The following is a 16,587-nucleotide window of genomic DNA, read 5'->3' as shown; positions in this document are numbered from 1 at the left end:
ATATTTGAACAGTTTTTACTCATCTGTGATTTAAAAACTAGTTATTCACCTGTTTGTCGCGTAGCCTATACTGTACATAATATAAGGCGTTGACAGTCATAATGGCCCTCCGAGGGAAACTATGACTACAATGCGGCCTGTGACAAAAATTAGTTTGACACCCCTGCTGTACATGAACCCACCATCACACTCTTTGCCCACTTTTCATACTGTTAGTAGCGATTGGGGTATTGATTCTGTGGTGTCGATATACAGATACTGACTAGTATTGATTGTTTATCAACTCTACTAAGTATTAATACTAAGGGTGTTCGATTAAGCGCATATTTGGGTTTTAACGCATGTTTACGTGGGCAAATTCTGAATTAGTAATGAGAAAAATATGTAAAATGTAATCTGTATTGTGTAAACAAAATTGGCCGGGATTACTCATCACTAGGCGGTCAACTGTATTTACCACTCAAGCTCTATTACTATCAAACTGATCTTCTCTGTGAATTGTTCATCCATTTTGCGTCACACACACAACTCACGCAACTCACATAGCGCTTATCTCCCACAGGATGGCAAAGCTTATACCTTCCAATATGTTACCGATGATCTAATCATCTCGGACCTTGCAGTCTTTACCAATGTCAACTGTGGTAGGGCCAAAGGCACCAAAGTTTTATGAATCCTTAAAGACATCCAACAGCATCATGGAGGCACAGATAGAGTCATACCACGTGTAGGTGCAAGGACAACAATTCCCACGGGCAAACAATGTCATCCTCAACCCAACTAGGGTGATCTGACCAGTGGAGGGAAATGTTTTTTTTTTTTTTTTACATGCACACGTGTACATGCACATTCACCCAAACACACACACACACACACACACACACACACACACACACACACACACACACACACACACACACACGCGCACACACACACACACACACACACACACATGCTCAGTGTCTGCTGCCCCCTAGTGTGTGTATGGATGAGAGCGCAGCATCTCTGCTTGTTGCTCAAATAGTGAGTGGTCAAAGCCTATTAGCCAGCTATGGGCAGAAAATTGGGTGTAACTGTGGGAACAACTCGCAATTTATTTCATTGCCTTGTGCTATTTAGATAGTTTCCCTTTAAATAAGACAAATATTGAGTGCAGCTGTCTGGGAAGTAGTGTCTGCTGCAGGCCTGAGGTCACCAGCGATAATAACTACCCTCATTAGGGATCCATTACACCATCGGGGCCTTTACTTCCACTGATGGACCCTAATGGTGCACTGTGGAAAAGCATTTAGTTTTGATTAGGCAGTTGTTGGCATGGTGCATTTCATTAAGCCCAAAATGAGATTTCGCATTCAGGGAATTGGTATGCTATATTGTTTAAGATGGGCTAATACATTGGCTGTGGTCTGTTTTCCTTGGGGAATAAATACATTACTTCTTCAAGGACATTCTTCTGAAAGGTGTAACAAGTAAAGCATGCTATATGAACATGCAATGCTAAATGTAAATTATTTGTACTTTTTCCTCTTAGGAGTTTACAGATGTAATGATATTACTTTGGAGTCATACAATTCATTTCACTTTCACTTCAACATAAAAACTATGCTGTGAAAAAAAAAACATGATAAAATATTACACTGTTTTTTTACAAACCATATATACTGTACCAACAAAACTTTATAGAAAGTGCATCATATTTTAAATGTAATTGTTATTCTTTCTTTACTTTTTGGTCCCTGAACTCTAATATAAGTGCTAGAAAAAGGATGGCTCTTTGTAATTTCCTTTTATTTGACATTTATATTTGACAACCACCCTATTAAACAAAGTAAACCCTTCTGCTGGTTTTTCTTCAGTAAATTTAATACATTTGTTCCAAGTATGTATCGAAGTAGATGTATTTAAAAACATATGACACCTATGGTACCTTCACAAAGGGAAATACCAAAAGCATGTATCCTTTCAAAGCAGGCGAGTTTCTCATAACAGTCTGGTCTCATATCTCCTTTTTACTTGAGCCCAGTTTAGAGGGCTGTAAATGAATGCCAGTTGCCATACCATAAATCAATGTGATTGGTTTAGTGTGTTGGTGGAAATGGTAGCAATATGAGGGGTGAATGCTTGATTTTTATCTTCAGCCACTCAGCGCAGCCTTCATGTAGAAAATGCATCAGCATGGTCAAATATAGCAATTCTCTACGTAATTCTGGCACTCACGCGGGCATGCATATGCATTTTCATGCCCCAGGAAACCGACGCATTCAGAGGCAGCGCTATCATAAAATGCAATCAAATGTAAACTCAAAAAGTATCAACAAGATGATGATGATGATGATGATAAAGGTTGGTGGTGACATCTCTTAGTGAGTGCTTTTCTGAAGATTCTTTGTATGTCAAGTGGGTGAGATAGAGATGACCCACTCTAGAGGAAATCATTGCATCTGCACAAATACAAGTCTTTCTTTGTGGTGGTACATTTAAATAAAGCCAATATGGTGAAATAAGTGAATAAACGGCTTGTAACGTCACCCTAGGACAAAGGCCATGTCTCCACTTTCTGTCTCATATGATAAAACTGCAAGATTAACTTCAGTTTTGCTTAACACACGAGTTTAAAAAGGTCATGTTTACCATGGCTGGTCTTCTTTCAAACCTCATCGGTACCCACCAAGTGTCTGCAGCAGCAAGGACCTCCAACGCCACAAATGCCGGCACACCTGCATTCATCACAACCAGTCTCATTCCTGTCTTGCCTTTATTTGACAATGTTTCAAGGGAAGTTTGCGCTTTTTGTTTTGTGCTTTCACTATAATTTTTTTTTTCTGGAAAGGTTGAATCAAAAAGGTCATTGGGGGACATGCGTCTGCAGGTGCTTATCCACCTTCATTCTGCAGCTGTGAAAGCCACAATTTCCTAGCCTCTGGCTCTTTTCTGCCTCCCCATGTGCATTTCACAGAAACACTTTGCTTGAATGGAACCTGTTTAGAATATTCGAAAAACACAACATTGGGAGCTCTGCTTTTTTGCTCAGCTCTCTCTTCACCACAATGGACTGGTACAGAGTCCGCATTACAACCGACGCTGCACCGATCCGCCTGTCGATCTCACGCTTTCTCCCCGTGCCCGCGTGGGTTTTTTGCGGGCACTCTGGTTTCCTCCCTCATCCCAAAAACATGCTTGGTAGGCCAATTGAGCACTCCAAATTGCTCCTCGGTGTGAGTGCAAGTGCAGATGGTTATTTGTCTCTGTGTGCCCTGCGATTGGCTGGCAACCAGTTCAGGGTGTCCCCCGCCTACTGTCCGATGACTGCTGAGACAGGCTCCAGCACACCCACGAGCCCTGTGGGGATAAGCGTTACAGAAAATGGATGGATGAATGTCTTGTGTTGTATTATATTATATTATATTTTATTCAGGCTGAAGTTTGTATTAGCAGTAGTAGTTGCCCACACCATTCCGGTATGTTGGTGGAGTGAAATGTAAAGAATGGTGGTGGCAGTTGTTGGTACGTCATGCATATCCGCTGGCCTGACCCTAAAAATGCTTCTTTGTGTCTTACTGAACATTTTGGTGGGGTTTTTAAATTTGAGATGCCCACTCATGCATGTAAGCAGCTAACATTTGTGTGTACTTGCTATTGTAAATCCATGCATTGCTTTGTTTGTGCCAGTGTTTGTGTATATGCGGTGTTTTCTGGTTTTATTCTACTGGCGGTTTTTTGCCGGTTCCAGTTGACAGCGCATGTCAACAGTAGCGTTTCAAGCACCGCTGAATCCATAATTTTTTTCTTCCACAAGTCATTTGGATTTCACTTGTGAACACCCCACTCTCGTGTCCTCACACACTGCTTTGCACATTGTCTCCTTTTTTTTTTTTTTTACATTGTCATCTTCATCTGCCATTTCTGTTTTTATGTTTTTCTGAATCCAAATAGTTGCGCGCTTCCTGCTGAGACTTGTTTAAGGCACCCCGCGGTATTTACACATCATCTTATAAATTATTGATCCGTACCAAGTAGGACCTTACTTGACCTTCAAATGTTTCACCAAAGTTCATTTTGATGCAATAATACCCCCACCAGTTGAGAAAAGAAATCTTAGTTTTACTTTGTTCGTGAGACAAAAGCTCTTATTTTCTAAACCCAATTCAATGGGTAGGTTGGGATTAAACAAGTTGTGTCACAATGGCACAATGACTTTGATCATCGAGACAAGAGAAGCTCTTTCAATTATTGCTTCCACTGGAGGAATTGTATCAATGGGAACCTTTCCAATAACTCTTTGCTGTGACTGTTTATTCTTTTGGGCACGTGAATCTACTTTTCTTTAGTTTGGAATTTAGAAGGGCTTTTTCAAGGTTAATATGGATTTGAATCATCTCTTTCCTGGTCATTAGATTTTGCTAAAGAGCGACTACCGAAGGTGAACAATCAAATGAAATGAAATGCTGGAGAGGCTTAAGTTGAGCTAAACAGAATTCTGACAGCCCTATAGCTACCCCGGTGTAGTGCCATCCATCCATCCATCCATCCATCCATCCATCCATCCATCCATCCATCCATCCATCCATCCATCCATCCATCCATCCATCCATCCATCCATCCATCCATCCATCCATCCATCCATCCATCCATCCATCCCTCCCTCCCTCATCTTGGCAGTGAGTTAACAACATTCTTTCGTTCCCATGAGATTGTTGTTGACATGTCACATTTGATATAAACCCGGACAGTAGATTTGAACTTTTAAGCCAGCTAACTCGTGGAACATCTGTCGTTGGCCCAGCTTCCTTTTTAGTCAAACCACAGCTATTTCACAGATAATTATTAGACTGAGGCCAGATGCGTGGCATGCATTCATGGGCCTTTTGCTACTAATTGAATTAGACCCCATACTGCAGTGACAGCAAAATTAACACTTTCTCCTTGGAGGATGTGTGGTTGATGTCGGCTCATGCCACATGGGTGTCTCTCTCTCCATGAGTAAAATTCAGGCAAAGTTCTATTCAATAAAACATTTCATTTAGGGTCAAATACAGCATACAAAACTCTTAGGCTTTCTATGTGTAGGAATTATGTGTTTAGGCTTCCTCTTTTTTGTCATCTGCTTTAAACTTATTGGCAATCTAGATTCACTGCCAACAGCTTTGAGTTTTAGCACACTTCAATTAAAATGTTATAATTAACTCATTTAATTTGTATGGACTGAACTGATGGTCAAACAGATTTGTACAAAGAGAGTTGGTGCCAGCCATTTAGTTACAATAATTTGTAAAATCACAGTTTTTACAATTCGTCATGCAATTTATGTTTTGTTTTTGAAAGCAAGTCAGTCCAACTTGTTAATCACAGTGATTGCTACCTGTAAAAAAATGCTCAGCCGAGGTTTCCAAAATCCCCATTTAGACCATTTAACTGTGACACTGTTGTTTAATTAAATTAAAATAATGCAAAAAACATTTCACTGAATTAAAATCATGTTTTATTACAATTAGGATCATCACATTCTCAGTATTTTGTACATACTCTTTATTAAAATGATGCATTTTCAACATTCTGTTAGTTTTCTGCAAATGTTTGTAGGGCAAAATCCTAACTCTCTGATTTGCCAATGAAAAGAATGACATATGCATGTCGCACTCTCACGGTAGGCTTCTTGAATGACAAACTAGGGGATAATTGCACCATGCCCCGGAGGGAACACATTAACACAATAGGGATTTTGAGACTTCAGTATTTACATGTTGAAACTTATGCATTTAGCATTGACTGCTGTTGTTCCCCTTGTTCAACGTACAATCATGACTAATGCTGTCTAATTTGTATTTTAATAACTTCCAGCACCAAAAAAAAATTTTGTGTTTAACCGAAGCATCATTTTTGCAGTGCTGTCAGTTTGCAGCTTTCTCCCTACTTAAAGAAAACCAACACTTTAGTGACTCGATACTTGATCGTATTTCATTGTTGTGTTAACGAAACAACATTTCCACCTAAAAACAAATACAGTATACAAGTAGTATGCTAAAACCTCTTTGCTATTCCCAGTCAGCTTTACTGCGACATTTAGCCTGTGTTTACACGTTCTGGAGAAAGTAGGGCATTCAAGATGATAGTTAACCCAGGTTTTAGCGACTCTGTCGTAATCATGCAATAGTTTTTTTTTCAGATTTTATTTTTTTGCCTGACAAACCTTCTGGCTTTAGCTGGTCTACAAGCTGAGGGCATCATCTGTCACTTTTGCACCATTGTGGAGCAGTTATATAAGTCTCTGAGGTTACACAGCGGCCCGCTATTCTTTAATCACCATGCTGTTATGAAATGTGACGCGTTATTTGCGTGTAGTCTTTATTATTTATACACTTCCGGTTGTATGTGAAAGATTGTTTTTCTTGCTTCGTTGCCAAACTGATCTTTCACTCCCTTGAAATAAGCCTGAACAATATGAGAATCATGTGAAATTAGTGTAAAACTTGCAGTATGAGAATCTACAAGAACAAAACATATTCTATTATTTATCATTTTTGTGTTTTAGGGTTTGTATCAATAATTTAAGCTGTTACAAACTACATTTGCACTGTTGTCTATCCAAGTTGTTCAAAGTATGAATTTGCTCTCTTCATGATATTAAATTTTTTTTTGCCTGAAACTGCAGTAGACCACAAAAGTAATGTACTGTTTTTTGGCTGTGAGTATTATTAGATGGTTTCACATTTGTTTTTCCACTTAAATATCCATAAAAAAAGTTCAAATTTTTTGCCTTTACAATTCTTAAGTTATACATACTGTATGTTAAGACTTATGTCACTTGTGTGATGAAGGACAATTATGAAGGAATGAACAAGCAGTACTGCAATAATGTTTGTAATAAAATTTGTAAAAAAAAAGTGTTTCAAGAATCATAATCACAATGTCGTGAATTTATTTTAATACAGTGTTATTAGTAAATGCTGAGTTAACACAAGAATTGTTAAGAATTTTGTTACGGTACACATTTTTACAAACAATATGTGATTTATTCCTCGTAGTAAATAAATAAAGACTTCTCTGGAAGGCAAATCAACGATAAAATAATACAGGAAAAAGATGACATGATAACGGTGATATCACCTCAAGGCACCTACTCAGTGTCTGATATCGTCCATATATGTCCCCAAGGGGCTTGTTTGTGTGATAGCTGGAGCTTGCATGGTAAGTGATGTAATATATTAATCTGTGTCATAATGCTTATTTCTTTTGACATTTCAGCTCTGCAACCTCAGGTCTCAGCATCCACATTCAATTTCTTGTAACAAATAGCCATTTGTAAACAACACACATGAAATGTAATGCCCCTTTGACATGTATGGCAGAAAATCTTGTACAATCTCCCTTAACCCTTCTTTAAAGCTGACCTTTCCTGTCTCTGGGCTTTTTACCACCCAAGACTTCTCATACCGTGGGGATTTTTATTATCAGTGCTCTCCGTTTGTCGGACTTAATTCAGGGCAGTCATAGATCGTACTGTGTATTTACTCTCTGGTATGATGAATGAGCACTTGTGACAAGGTTCAGCATCATCTTTGTGCTAGGGGTAATGAACAACGGGTAAAAAGTACTACCTTGGAGAACTCTGAGCACTAGCCGCAAAATTTAAGAAGTTTACAGTGGAGCTCAGCCTTGGTAAAGAGTGAGAAGAATGAAATAGAATGGTGATATAATAGACAAAATACAACAACGTCCTGAAAGCTAAACACGAATGAACTTGACATTTTGAACAATCTCTCTTGGGTAAATGTCACAGATTGGAGCTGGTATCTACCATTTATTATCATTAGGGCAGACTGCGGGTTCAACAAGCATATTTTTATACATCCACACAAACTCACACACCTTGACTCAGCAATCTGCTTCATCATTAAATGGTACCCTCTCTTTTCTGCACTCAACTAGGGAGGAGAACTTGGGAGTCCAGAAGGTGCTGCAGGTGGATCTGAAAATTGAGAGTTTCCCAGAGCTGCTGGGGAGTCGCTGGATGGCGTGGCAGGTGGAATACCCGGCCAGCCGCTCTGCCACGCAGGAGGCCGACACTGAGATTCGACTGGCACAAGAAGATGTGGCAGGCATCGTGCCCTTGGCCATGGTGAGGTGACACTTGAAACACACACACCAATACAGTGGAAGTGCCAAAGTTGAGCTTTACGGCTGCTGAAGAATTGAGAATTTCCTGAGTCTTCTGGCAGGGGTTCAGACTCCAGTCCCGGCCCCTCCGCATTGAGAGTAGCTGGATGAATTGAAAAGAAAAACTTGAAGAATGAGCATTTTCCAAGATAGAAGATACTCTGATTAAAAAAAATATATTGAAAATGCGATGTGTCAAATGAAAATTTCTATCAAATTTTCTTTTAAGATGCACATTGAGTTAAAAATATCAAATTCACAAGAATTCTTGGACAGAATCTAATCGTCACTATTCTGACTTAAAAGGAATACAGTCCACTCGTTTCTGTCGCGCATGAGATTTTTTTATTTTTTTATTTATTTATTTATTTATTTATTTATTTATCCCTGGCAAATGCAAAGTGACAACAGAGCAATAATTTGAGCCTGTGCTTTGGGAGTCTGTTTAAGAGCGAGACAGAAAGAGATTTCGGCTTTGGGTCCCGGTAGGCCTCAGATGGGGACCGAGGGTGGCTCTGGCCAGAGGGTGCGCCTGTAGCTCCGTCTCCCTCAGCAGGGTCTGCTGCCTAGATTAACGATTGTAGCTCACATGGCAAGTCTTTGGTGCATCACTGGAGCTTTGTTGAGCAATCAAGGGAAGTGTAGCTTGTGATTTGGACGTGGATCATTCAGATGAAAAATAAGCAGCATTGACCACGTGAAGACAAAAACATCAGCACTGATTACGAAAACAAAGATAGCTTCCATTTCTATTTCTGAGCCGCATACTACAAACCTGACTGCAGTGTTGTGTTATTCTCTAAGTAGTGCCTATGGTGGTAAAAGATAATAGAGGCCTGTGGGTGGCTGTTCCTGGATGCAAAAGAATGAGACGAATCCACCACCAATGTGCTCTCAGGATAATTGAAACTGCGCTTTTAATGCTATATTGTTCGACTTGCTTCGCTCACATCCTTTCATGTCACTGATGTATCAACTGCACGCTTGCTTTGCTCTAGAAATAAATATATATTATACACCCACACTTGCTGGTTTAAAAAAAAAAAAAAAGCACCAATTATTTGAATTAACTTTGAGCAAAGGCTCCCCTTGATGTTGGTAATAGAAAAAAACAAGATTTTCTGCTAAAAGAGATGATAACACTGTACCTTACCTTGCTTTAGGGGACCATTGTGCAAGAAGTAAGACGTAATTCCACTATTGTATGTGTAAAATGAATTCCTTGAATGATAGCGTACCTCTGCAAAGTCTCAACTATATAGTCATCAATCAATTCCAACAGTCTGCTTTTTCACTCTTATTATTCTGCTCATTCTAAATTGAGGAGAAATTTTATGACTGACTATAAATCATGGCGTTTTTTATCATTGTGGCATAATCCATCTTAGTTATCTGATATTACAAACAATTTGCTAAACCTAGCTAACTCAATTAGGAGCAGGATAATCTGGGAGCAGATCTCCAAGAAGATGAATAGTGCTTTGTGCGTATTATACGTAACAGATGATGCACTGTGAATGTGCATGTACTGAAAGTTTGATATTCCCTTTGCCTATTTTGATTTGGATCCAGGTGCTTGTTAGTACCACTAATATCAGTACCGGTGCGGCAATTTTTGATCCATATACCTGGTTGGATTCCCTAAATCTTCCAATAAAATGTGTCACAGAACTATACAGGATGTAATCCCAGCTCTTGTATGTTGTAAATATTGAAAAAGAGGAGTAATATGTTTTTATATTAAATCATTTCAAAGAGGAGTAGAAAAGTCCAGCCAAGGCGCTCTCTCTTCTTTGAAAGAAAATGCTCCCTAATAATGTGATTAGAGGCACACTCAAGCCATCGCCTTTGTGGATAACAATACCTGCAGGAGATCTCACAAACTCTCATCTGAGTAGTCCAGTTCCATGATCTGACCATCTATTTCAGCATATAAAAACAATTAAAAGCTTGATTAAAGCTATCATAGTTGACAGACACTTTCTGATAACAGGCCAGATTATCAGACAGTGAATTTAAAAATATATCTGATTTAAATATAATCCTTTGGGATCTCTACTGACCAACCATCATTTATGCAGAAATCACAATTCATCTATGTCACAATCAACCAGAGATCCTTTTTACAGATGTCAAAACATGTAATCTTTGACTGACTTATAACACACACCAAATTTAATCATGAAGAAAAATGTTATCTTATTTCTTATTCCCTAAAATAATGTGCCAAATATTGAATACTAGGCCTTAGCCAATAAAGCAGTGTTTAAATTTTGGCTTTGCAACATTATCGAATCCAAAAGTGTAAGGTGCAGCATTTTTTTTTTTTTTTTGCGTGTGAATCACTGATCTAATACTTTGTTGACTCATCAGTGCATCTAAGAGCTGCTTCACACATCTGTGTGGTATGGAGACAACCAAGTTCTGACACCTGAACGTACTCCAGTTCAAACTGTTTTTGTTGGATCCTGGCCAGGAAGATTTGTGAAACAAACTTGTAAACGCAACCATCTGGCTTGTTGGCGATATGAAAATGCTCATTATGTTGACACAGAGTCACTATAAAGTCCTAAACATCTGGACTCAGCACAAGTTGTAAAGATTCAAAGGACTCAATACTCACTGGTGGGACAAACTGAAGGAAGCCAGAGGGTATAAAAATAAATACAGTAGCATAATCTGTTCTGCAGGACTGTGTAAACATGCTTTCTTAAATCAATTTAAATTTGTGTCTGTTATCTGTAGAAATCGTCAATTTGGTTTTGCAAGTCCTACACAGAATATAAAGATAAACAAAAATATGAATAACCTCAAGTAGCTGCCCTAGGCATTATATGCACAACTGCATCAAGAGGATCAGTTTTGGTTTTTATTTACAAGAGCCCTTTGTTTATACAAATATATGGTTCAAGAAAGGAATGCAAGTGCCCTGATAAGGATCTCTCTTTACATTTGAAGCCGCACAGCTCTGTATGACCATGCTGTTCTCTATTTGTTTTCATTTTTTTCATCCGGTATGGCCTCAAATTGTTGATTAATCACTGTGTCATCCGCTAGAAATAACCGTCTCGACTTCTCCCGAAAGCAAAAAAAAATACAGATATTGTAATGATTTTTTCCGCCTCTGAAGTCTGACTCATTCTACATCTCCAAGATGTGCACTGATATGTGATACTTCCGTTTAATTTTACTTCTCCATGTGGCTGCACACTTTCTCAGGCATTTCTTTGGCACTTGAACTACCCAAGGTGCACAGTATCTGCATCCACTCCAGAGTACTTAACACAAAACACAACTACTTCTATATGCAGACACATTCAGAACTCATTAACTATCTGTGTCTCCTCCTGTCCTCTTTCGTCCCTCGTCTGTCCCTCAAACATGCACAGACACGGGCGCGCACACACACAAACACACAAACACACACACACACGCTCGGCATTAGACTTCTCCAATCTGCATGCAGCAATATGAGAGAGGCACACAAGCGAGAAAAGGGAAGACAGAATTAGATTACTTGGGATCACTGTGGCATGAAAGGCCCACGGATAACTTCCACTCCCTCCCGCTGCTACACTCCTCGCTGAAAGGAAGTTAATGTAAGAGCAGTCGTCAAACCCCTCACACAGACACCGACACGTCTGCCTCCACCATCACCATCTTCTACCCACTGAAGGGAGAACAAAGCCCAGAAATTGGAATAGAAAACACAACTCTGCACAGATTTGTGAAGTAATTGGAATTGAGTGAAGGTAGGCAGTAGAGTTGTGCTGTATGAAATGTGATTGGCCAGTGCTTGGAGGAATCAAATATTCATGGTGAAATGTATTTTTACACACAAGTGCACATACAAGATGCACTGTAATAATACTCATAGATGGACGACCTTGAACAAGGTTGAACCATTTTTAAATTAATTTAAACATTGATGCATGTTGGCCACGTTGTAGCAAGTATCTGTTGATGTAATCAGAAGCATAAAAAAGATAAGGCAATGCCACACATCTTAAGTTACCTGTGAAGTAAAAATAAATATCTTCTAAATTCGACACACTACAAAGTAGAATGATGTGAGCTGTTCTCACTGCCCTTGAACTGCCCATGAAAATTGATTCTACTTTTCCACGACATGACAACAAGGAACTCTATAGCAGCCATGCTTGCACAAAGCTTTTTTCACACAGATTGTCACTTTTTATTAAAAGCAAACAAACGTACAAACAAACAAATCACCCTGGCATGCTCTTCTATCTTTCTCTGAACAATGTGTGTATTCTCACTGTCAGTTTTCTCTGCCTGACACTCACAATCAACAACGGGGCGTTCTAAAGCAGGTACATCGGCAGATTGTTCAATGCAAAATGTTTTTTAAGACTGTAAACATTGCGAGCCAGCTAACTGAATGTCACAATTGTACCACAAAGGCACTGGCCAAAGTCAATTATTATTTGTTGGGGAGGGGCTAAATTGTATCATTTTAGCCCTGCCCAAAATATCTGGACAGTTAAAGTAGTGAAAAACTGTTTAATGCGATGTAATTCTCAGTTATCAGGTTTTTAGCCATCATTTTAAAACTTGTAGTATGTATTTCCAAACAAATCTCTGAATTCACCTCACAGGGTCTTACATTTAGGAATAAAACGCCTAGTATGTACTTCACAGATGATGACATACTGTGTGTTTACACTTTTAAATTCTTCCTGAATGACTGAAATAGAAAAACAGGAGAACAAAATGCTCAAACTAAAGTGAAAAAATATTACTGATTGCTGTGATTCATTTTGTCGGCATACAAGCTACCTTTTTGAGTTGTTATAAAAAAAAAAGAAGAAAATCACAAATCAAGACAAACCTATTGCCATTGCAATTTCATGCTGGCAAATTTTAAAGCACAGAATAATTGTACTTTTTGATCCTTTCGTAATTTCAAGATTCTGGATCACTTCAACTTCGGCGATTCATTGTGGCAAGCTTTAAATATTGATTAGATATCTATAAACAGAGCGTTAGTGCTATTAACATTCTGTCAGGGTCCCTTTCAGCACCACAGGAAATCAAGCTTGAGCTTCAATGGTTCTATCTTCTAGTTTTGTCCTGAAAAGTAATCTTGCTTAAAATGTAGGCAAAACTGCAGTCTGAGATTCCTCAACAATGTCCTTGACTTTATATTCCACATCACATGACAGCTCTTCAAGGTAATCGTCAAATATTCTCGTCTAATTCACAATTTTTATCATTTTTAAGGAGGGGGGTGGAACAATCAATCCTCAAGGGTGACTTTCGATAAAGGTTACAGATTAAAGGAAAGATTGTTTGAGTACTCCGAGGAGAAGGCCTAGAAAGATTGTTGGTTTTACCAGAGCTAATTGGGACGGAGAAAAACACAGACCGCTCAATCTTTTTTAATCAAGTTGAAAGCTGAGACTTCACAGAGCTCGCTGAAAGCATCTGTTGACATATCACTTCTGTGATTTGTTCTAGAAGGTCCTTTTATCTGTGATTAGCACTAATTAGACTAATAAGATAGACAGTCATTTGTCATAATAAACCTGCTGCTGAAGTTAAACAATGGCTATCGACCTGGAATAATCCTGTCAAATGAATAAAGGGCCATGACTAACAACAGTATGTAAACGTAGAGCATAACACAATACAAGTAATGCCTATTCCTAATGAGATGCTTATTTTGAGGTTTATGTTACGGTTTATCTTTAATTCATGATGCCTCCTACTTTTTGGGCAGACTTACTGGAATCGATTGTTTGAACAACATAGTTTATTGCATTTCGACCAGCATGTGACACCTCTGGGAGAGCAGCAGCATATTTTGAAAAACGAACTTTAAAGCGTGCCTCCTGTGTGTTGTCACAAACCCACTATAACTGGGTGAGCTCAAAACACGCTTTCAATTTGTCACCAATTTCAAACCAAGAACCTGAAGTCAAGTTAGGGCACAGATCCCAAAACTTGGGACTTGATGACTAACGGCCATGGACAGTTCCCGGTGGAAGAAAGTCATATCGAGAATCCAGTCCAACTCAGCGGCGCCTGGAAAGCGGACTTTAAACCAATGATGATGATGATAATGGTGCATGCATGTCTCACATTCTTTTAATCTGCCATATCTAATTATGTGCTATTTTAACCAGCTTCTTGTCCTACCAGAGAACATTCAATTTACAGATGAATCACCGTCCCCGCTCACCTTTTGTCCCCATGTGTTGCTGCATTCGATTATACTTGAAGGAGCTGTGTTTTTAGGTCATCAGGAGATGAATCTTAAAGGCAGTAATTGGATGTCTGAGCGGATTTCTCTGCACAGTAGGAGGCTTTACCATTATCTTTTGCCATTGTAGAGTAACATACTCCTGTCCAGCCTGCCCTCATCATCATTACCCATGCTGTGGAAGTGTGATGATGGAGAGGGAGCATGGGGACAGGGCATAAATCATATCTGGACACATCCGTCTTCCTGTTCGAGCCCAGGCACCAAACTGTGCTATCTCGCTATTGCTGGGCACACATGGAGATGAGGACGTGTGAAAGCAGACGTTGGTGTTAACATGCGCCTTCCAATGCATCCTTAAACAATATATCATGACCGTAGCCACTACGGCATTCCCATGGTAAAGTCATCAATCAACACTCTCCAACGAATGTCCCATTTTATTCTTTGATTCTATTCACTCTGCAGTGCGCATCTTGTCTGCACAGCAGAGTAAACTCGTGAAAGCGCTTTTTCAAAAACGGCGAGATAAACAAACATGCATTTATATGCTAATCCAGCAGATATGTACACTATGAAACAATAATGACATACATTGAGCAATACTGTTTTTAGCAGCTGCACGCCTTACCTGTCAGTCTTATCTTTAGGGTATATTAGTGGCATGCGCATGCTGTTTGACAGATGGGGAAAAAAAACATTTTGAGAAGCGTGTGAGTCAAAAGTTTGGAACAAAATGGGTCTGATGGATAAACCTCAGGTGTGCTATTATCAGCATTCAAGCACTCAAGGTTAGCGGGTGATTATGAAGGCTCTATTATTGATTAAGTGGTGTAGTATTGTAACCACAGCACAAACTTGGAACATGGTCTTATGTTCTACTACTTAAAAGAACATTTGGTCTCCCAAGTGTTTTTGTTTGAGAGTATACCAGCATGATAATTGAGGTGAATGTAGGAAGTTTGGTTTGTTTGCACCCAATTTCTTTAACCTGGAAAAGTAGATTGTAAATATGCATATTTTCTCACTGTCACTCAGAAGGGCACAGAAGCATGCATGTTTTTTTGGAGTGCAAAAAGTGAGCCTAGATTTACGTTATAAAATAAACCTATGTTAAACCTTGTTTTCCATTTGATTGCAGGATTCACTGAATTGGTTCTGCTGCTCCAGTGCTTACTGCAATCACTGACATCAAATAATTATCAGCTTCCCGTACTTCCAAATTAGATGTTTACATTGCAACAATTTACAGAGAAGCACTCAGATGTCCACCCTTGGATAAGGATAAATGATGTTTTATGCCAATGTAGAAGATTTTCTGTTCCCTTTCATCTTTTGAGAAATGTTTAGACAGTAGTCGGAAAAACAGGTATGAAATAAATGCTGGTGTTGAGAAAAATTGGCTGCGACATTCTACCATATGTCCTATTCGCTGCCGCTACTTCTCTTCATTTCTGACTTATAACCTGGCCCACCAAGCTTTGAGAAGAATGTGCCTATTTCTTAGTGGTAATGGAGTCTACAGTGAGGCTACCCTTTGTGCCCAGTCAGAGAGGTCTGTGTCCAGGGGGGCAGATAAGCCAAGCTAAGTCAAACTAAGCTGGCAGAATAGAACTCGATCAGGGCCGGGTGGAGAAATCTGACAAAAGATCAGGAGGTCGTAACCGACTTGCATGGTTGGCTGTTGGCGAAGAACTCTTGTTCGATCGACCGAACAAAATAGTTGCTGGGCTAAGAATGAGCAGAATGGTCTTGAGAATGGTTGTTTTCCATCCTCTGAGCCCAGGCTCATTGGGCAAAACAGCAGGAGCGCCACTGAGAAATCTCTACCATTGCCAGCATCCGTCAAAGCTCCAGGCAGCTCCCTCCCTCGAGCCCCCGCAGCGCTCTCACTCACGAGGTGAGACGAGAGATGGCTATGTCCCTGGTGTCTGACCTTGATTCCGCCTAAGATAAGCCCGCCTGTTGTTGACATTCACAAGGGTCTCTCACTCCCGCCTCTGACACGTTGATCCATGTGTATTACAGGTATGGAATTCCTGAGAATTGCAGGGGATATGTCCTATAAACTGACAAAGTACTCCTTCCAAGTGGACCCATGTTTTATTCACAGGATCATTTTCACAGCATGGGGTGCAATTCACAGCCACTGGGATCAAGACAGTGGCATCTTATTGCCTCAGCAGCAACCCGCAATCAATTCTACA

General features: G+C 39.6%; 1 protein-coding gene across 1 annotated transcript in view; it reads left to right on the top strand.

Moving 5' to 3' along the window:
• LOC147057881 (transmembrane protein 132C) overlaps nt 1-16,587 on the top strand; it is a 77,878-nt gene that overhangs the window by 39,551 nt on the left and 21,740 nt on the right. The window contains exon 4 of the mRNA XM_085910103.1: nt 7,927-8,116. Coding sequence (XP_085766229.1) covers nt 7,927-8,116 — 190 coding nt within the window. The remainder of the gene's footprint in view (nt 1-7,926; nt 8,117-16,587) is intronic.

The sequence above is a fragment of the Syngnathus leptorhynchus genome, chromosome 4, assembly GCF_054491065.1.
Source record: "Syngnathus leptorhynchus isolate UIUO chromosome 4, UIUO_Slep, whole genome shotgun sequence".
Lineage (NCBI taxonomy): Eukaryota > Metazoa > Chordata > Actinopteri > Syngnathiformes > Syngnathidae > Syngnathus > Syngnathus leptorhynchus.
This window is presented reverse-complemented; position numbering and strand designations above follow the sequence as displayed.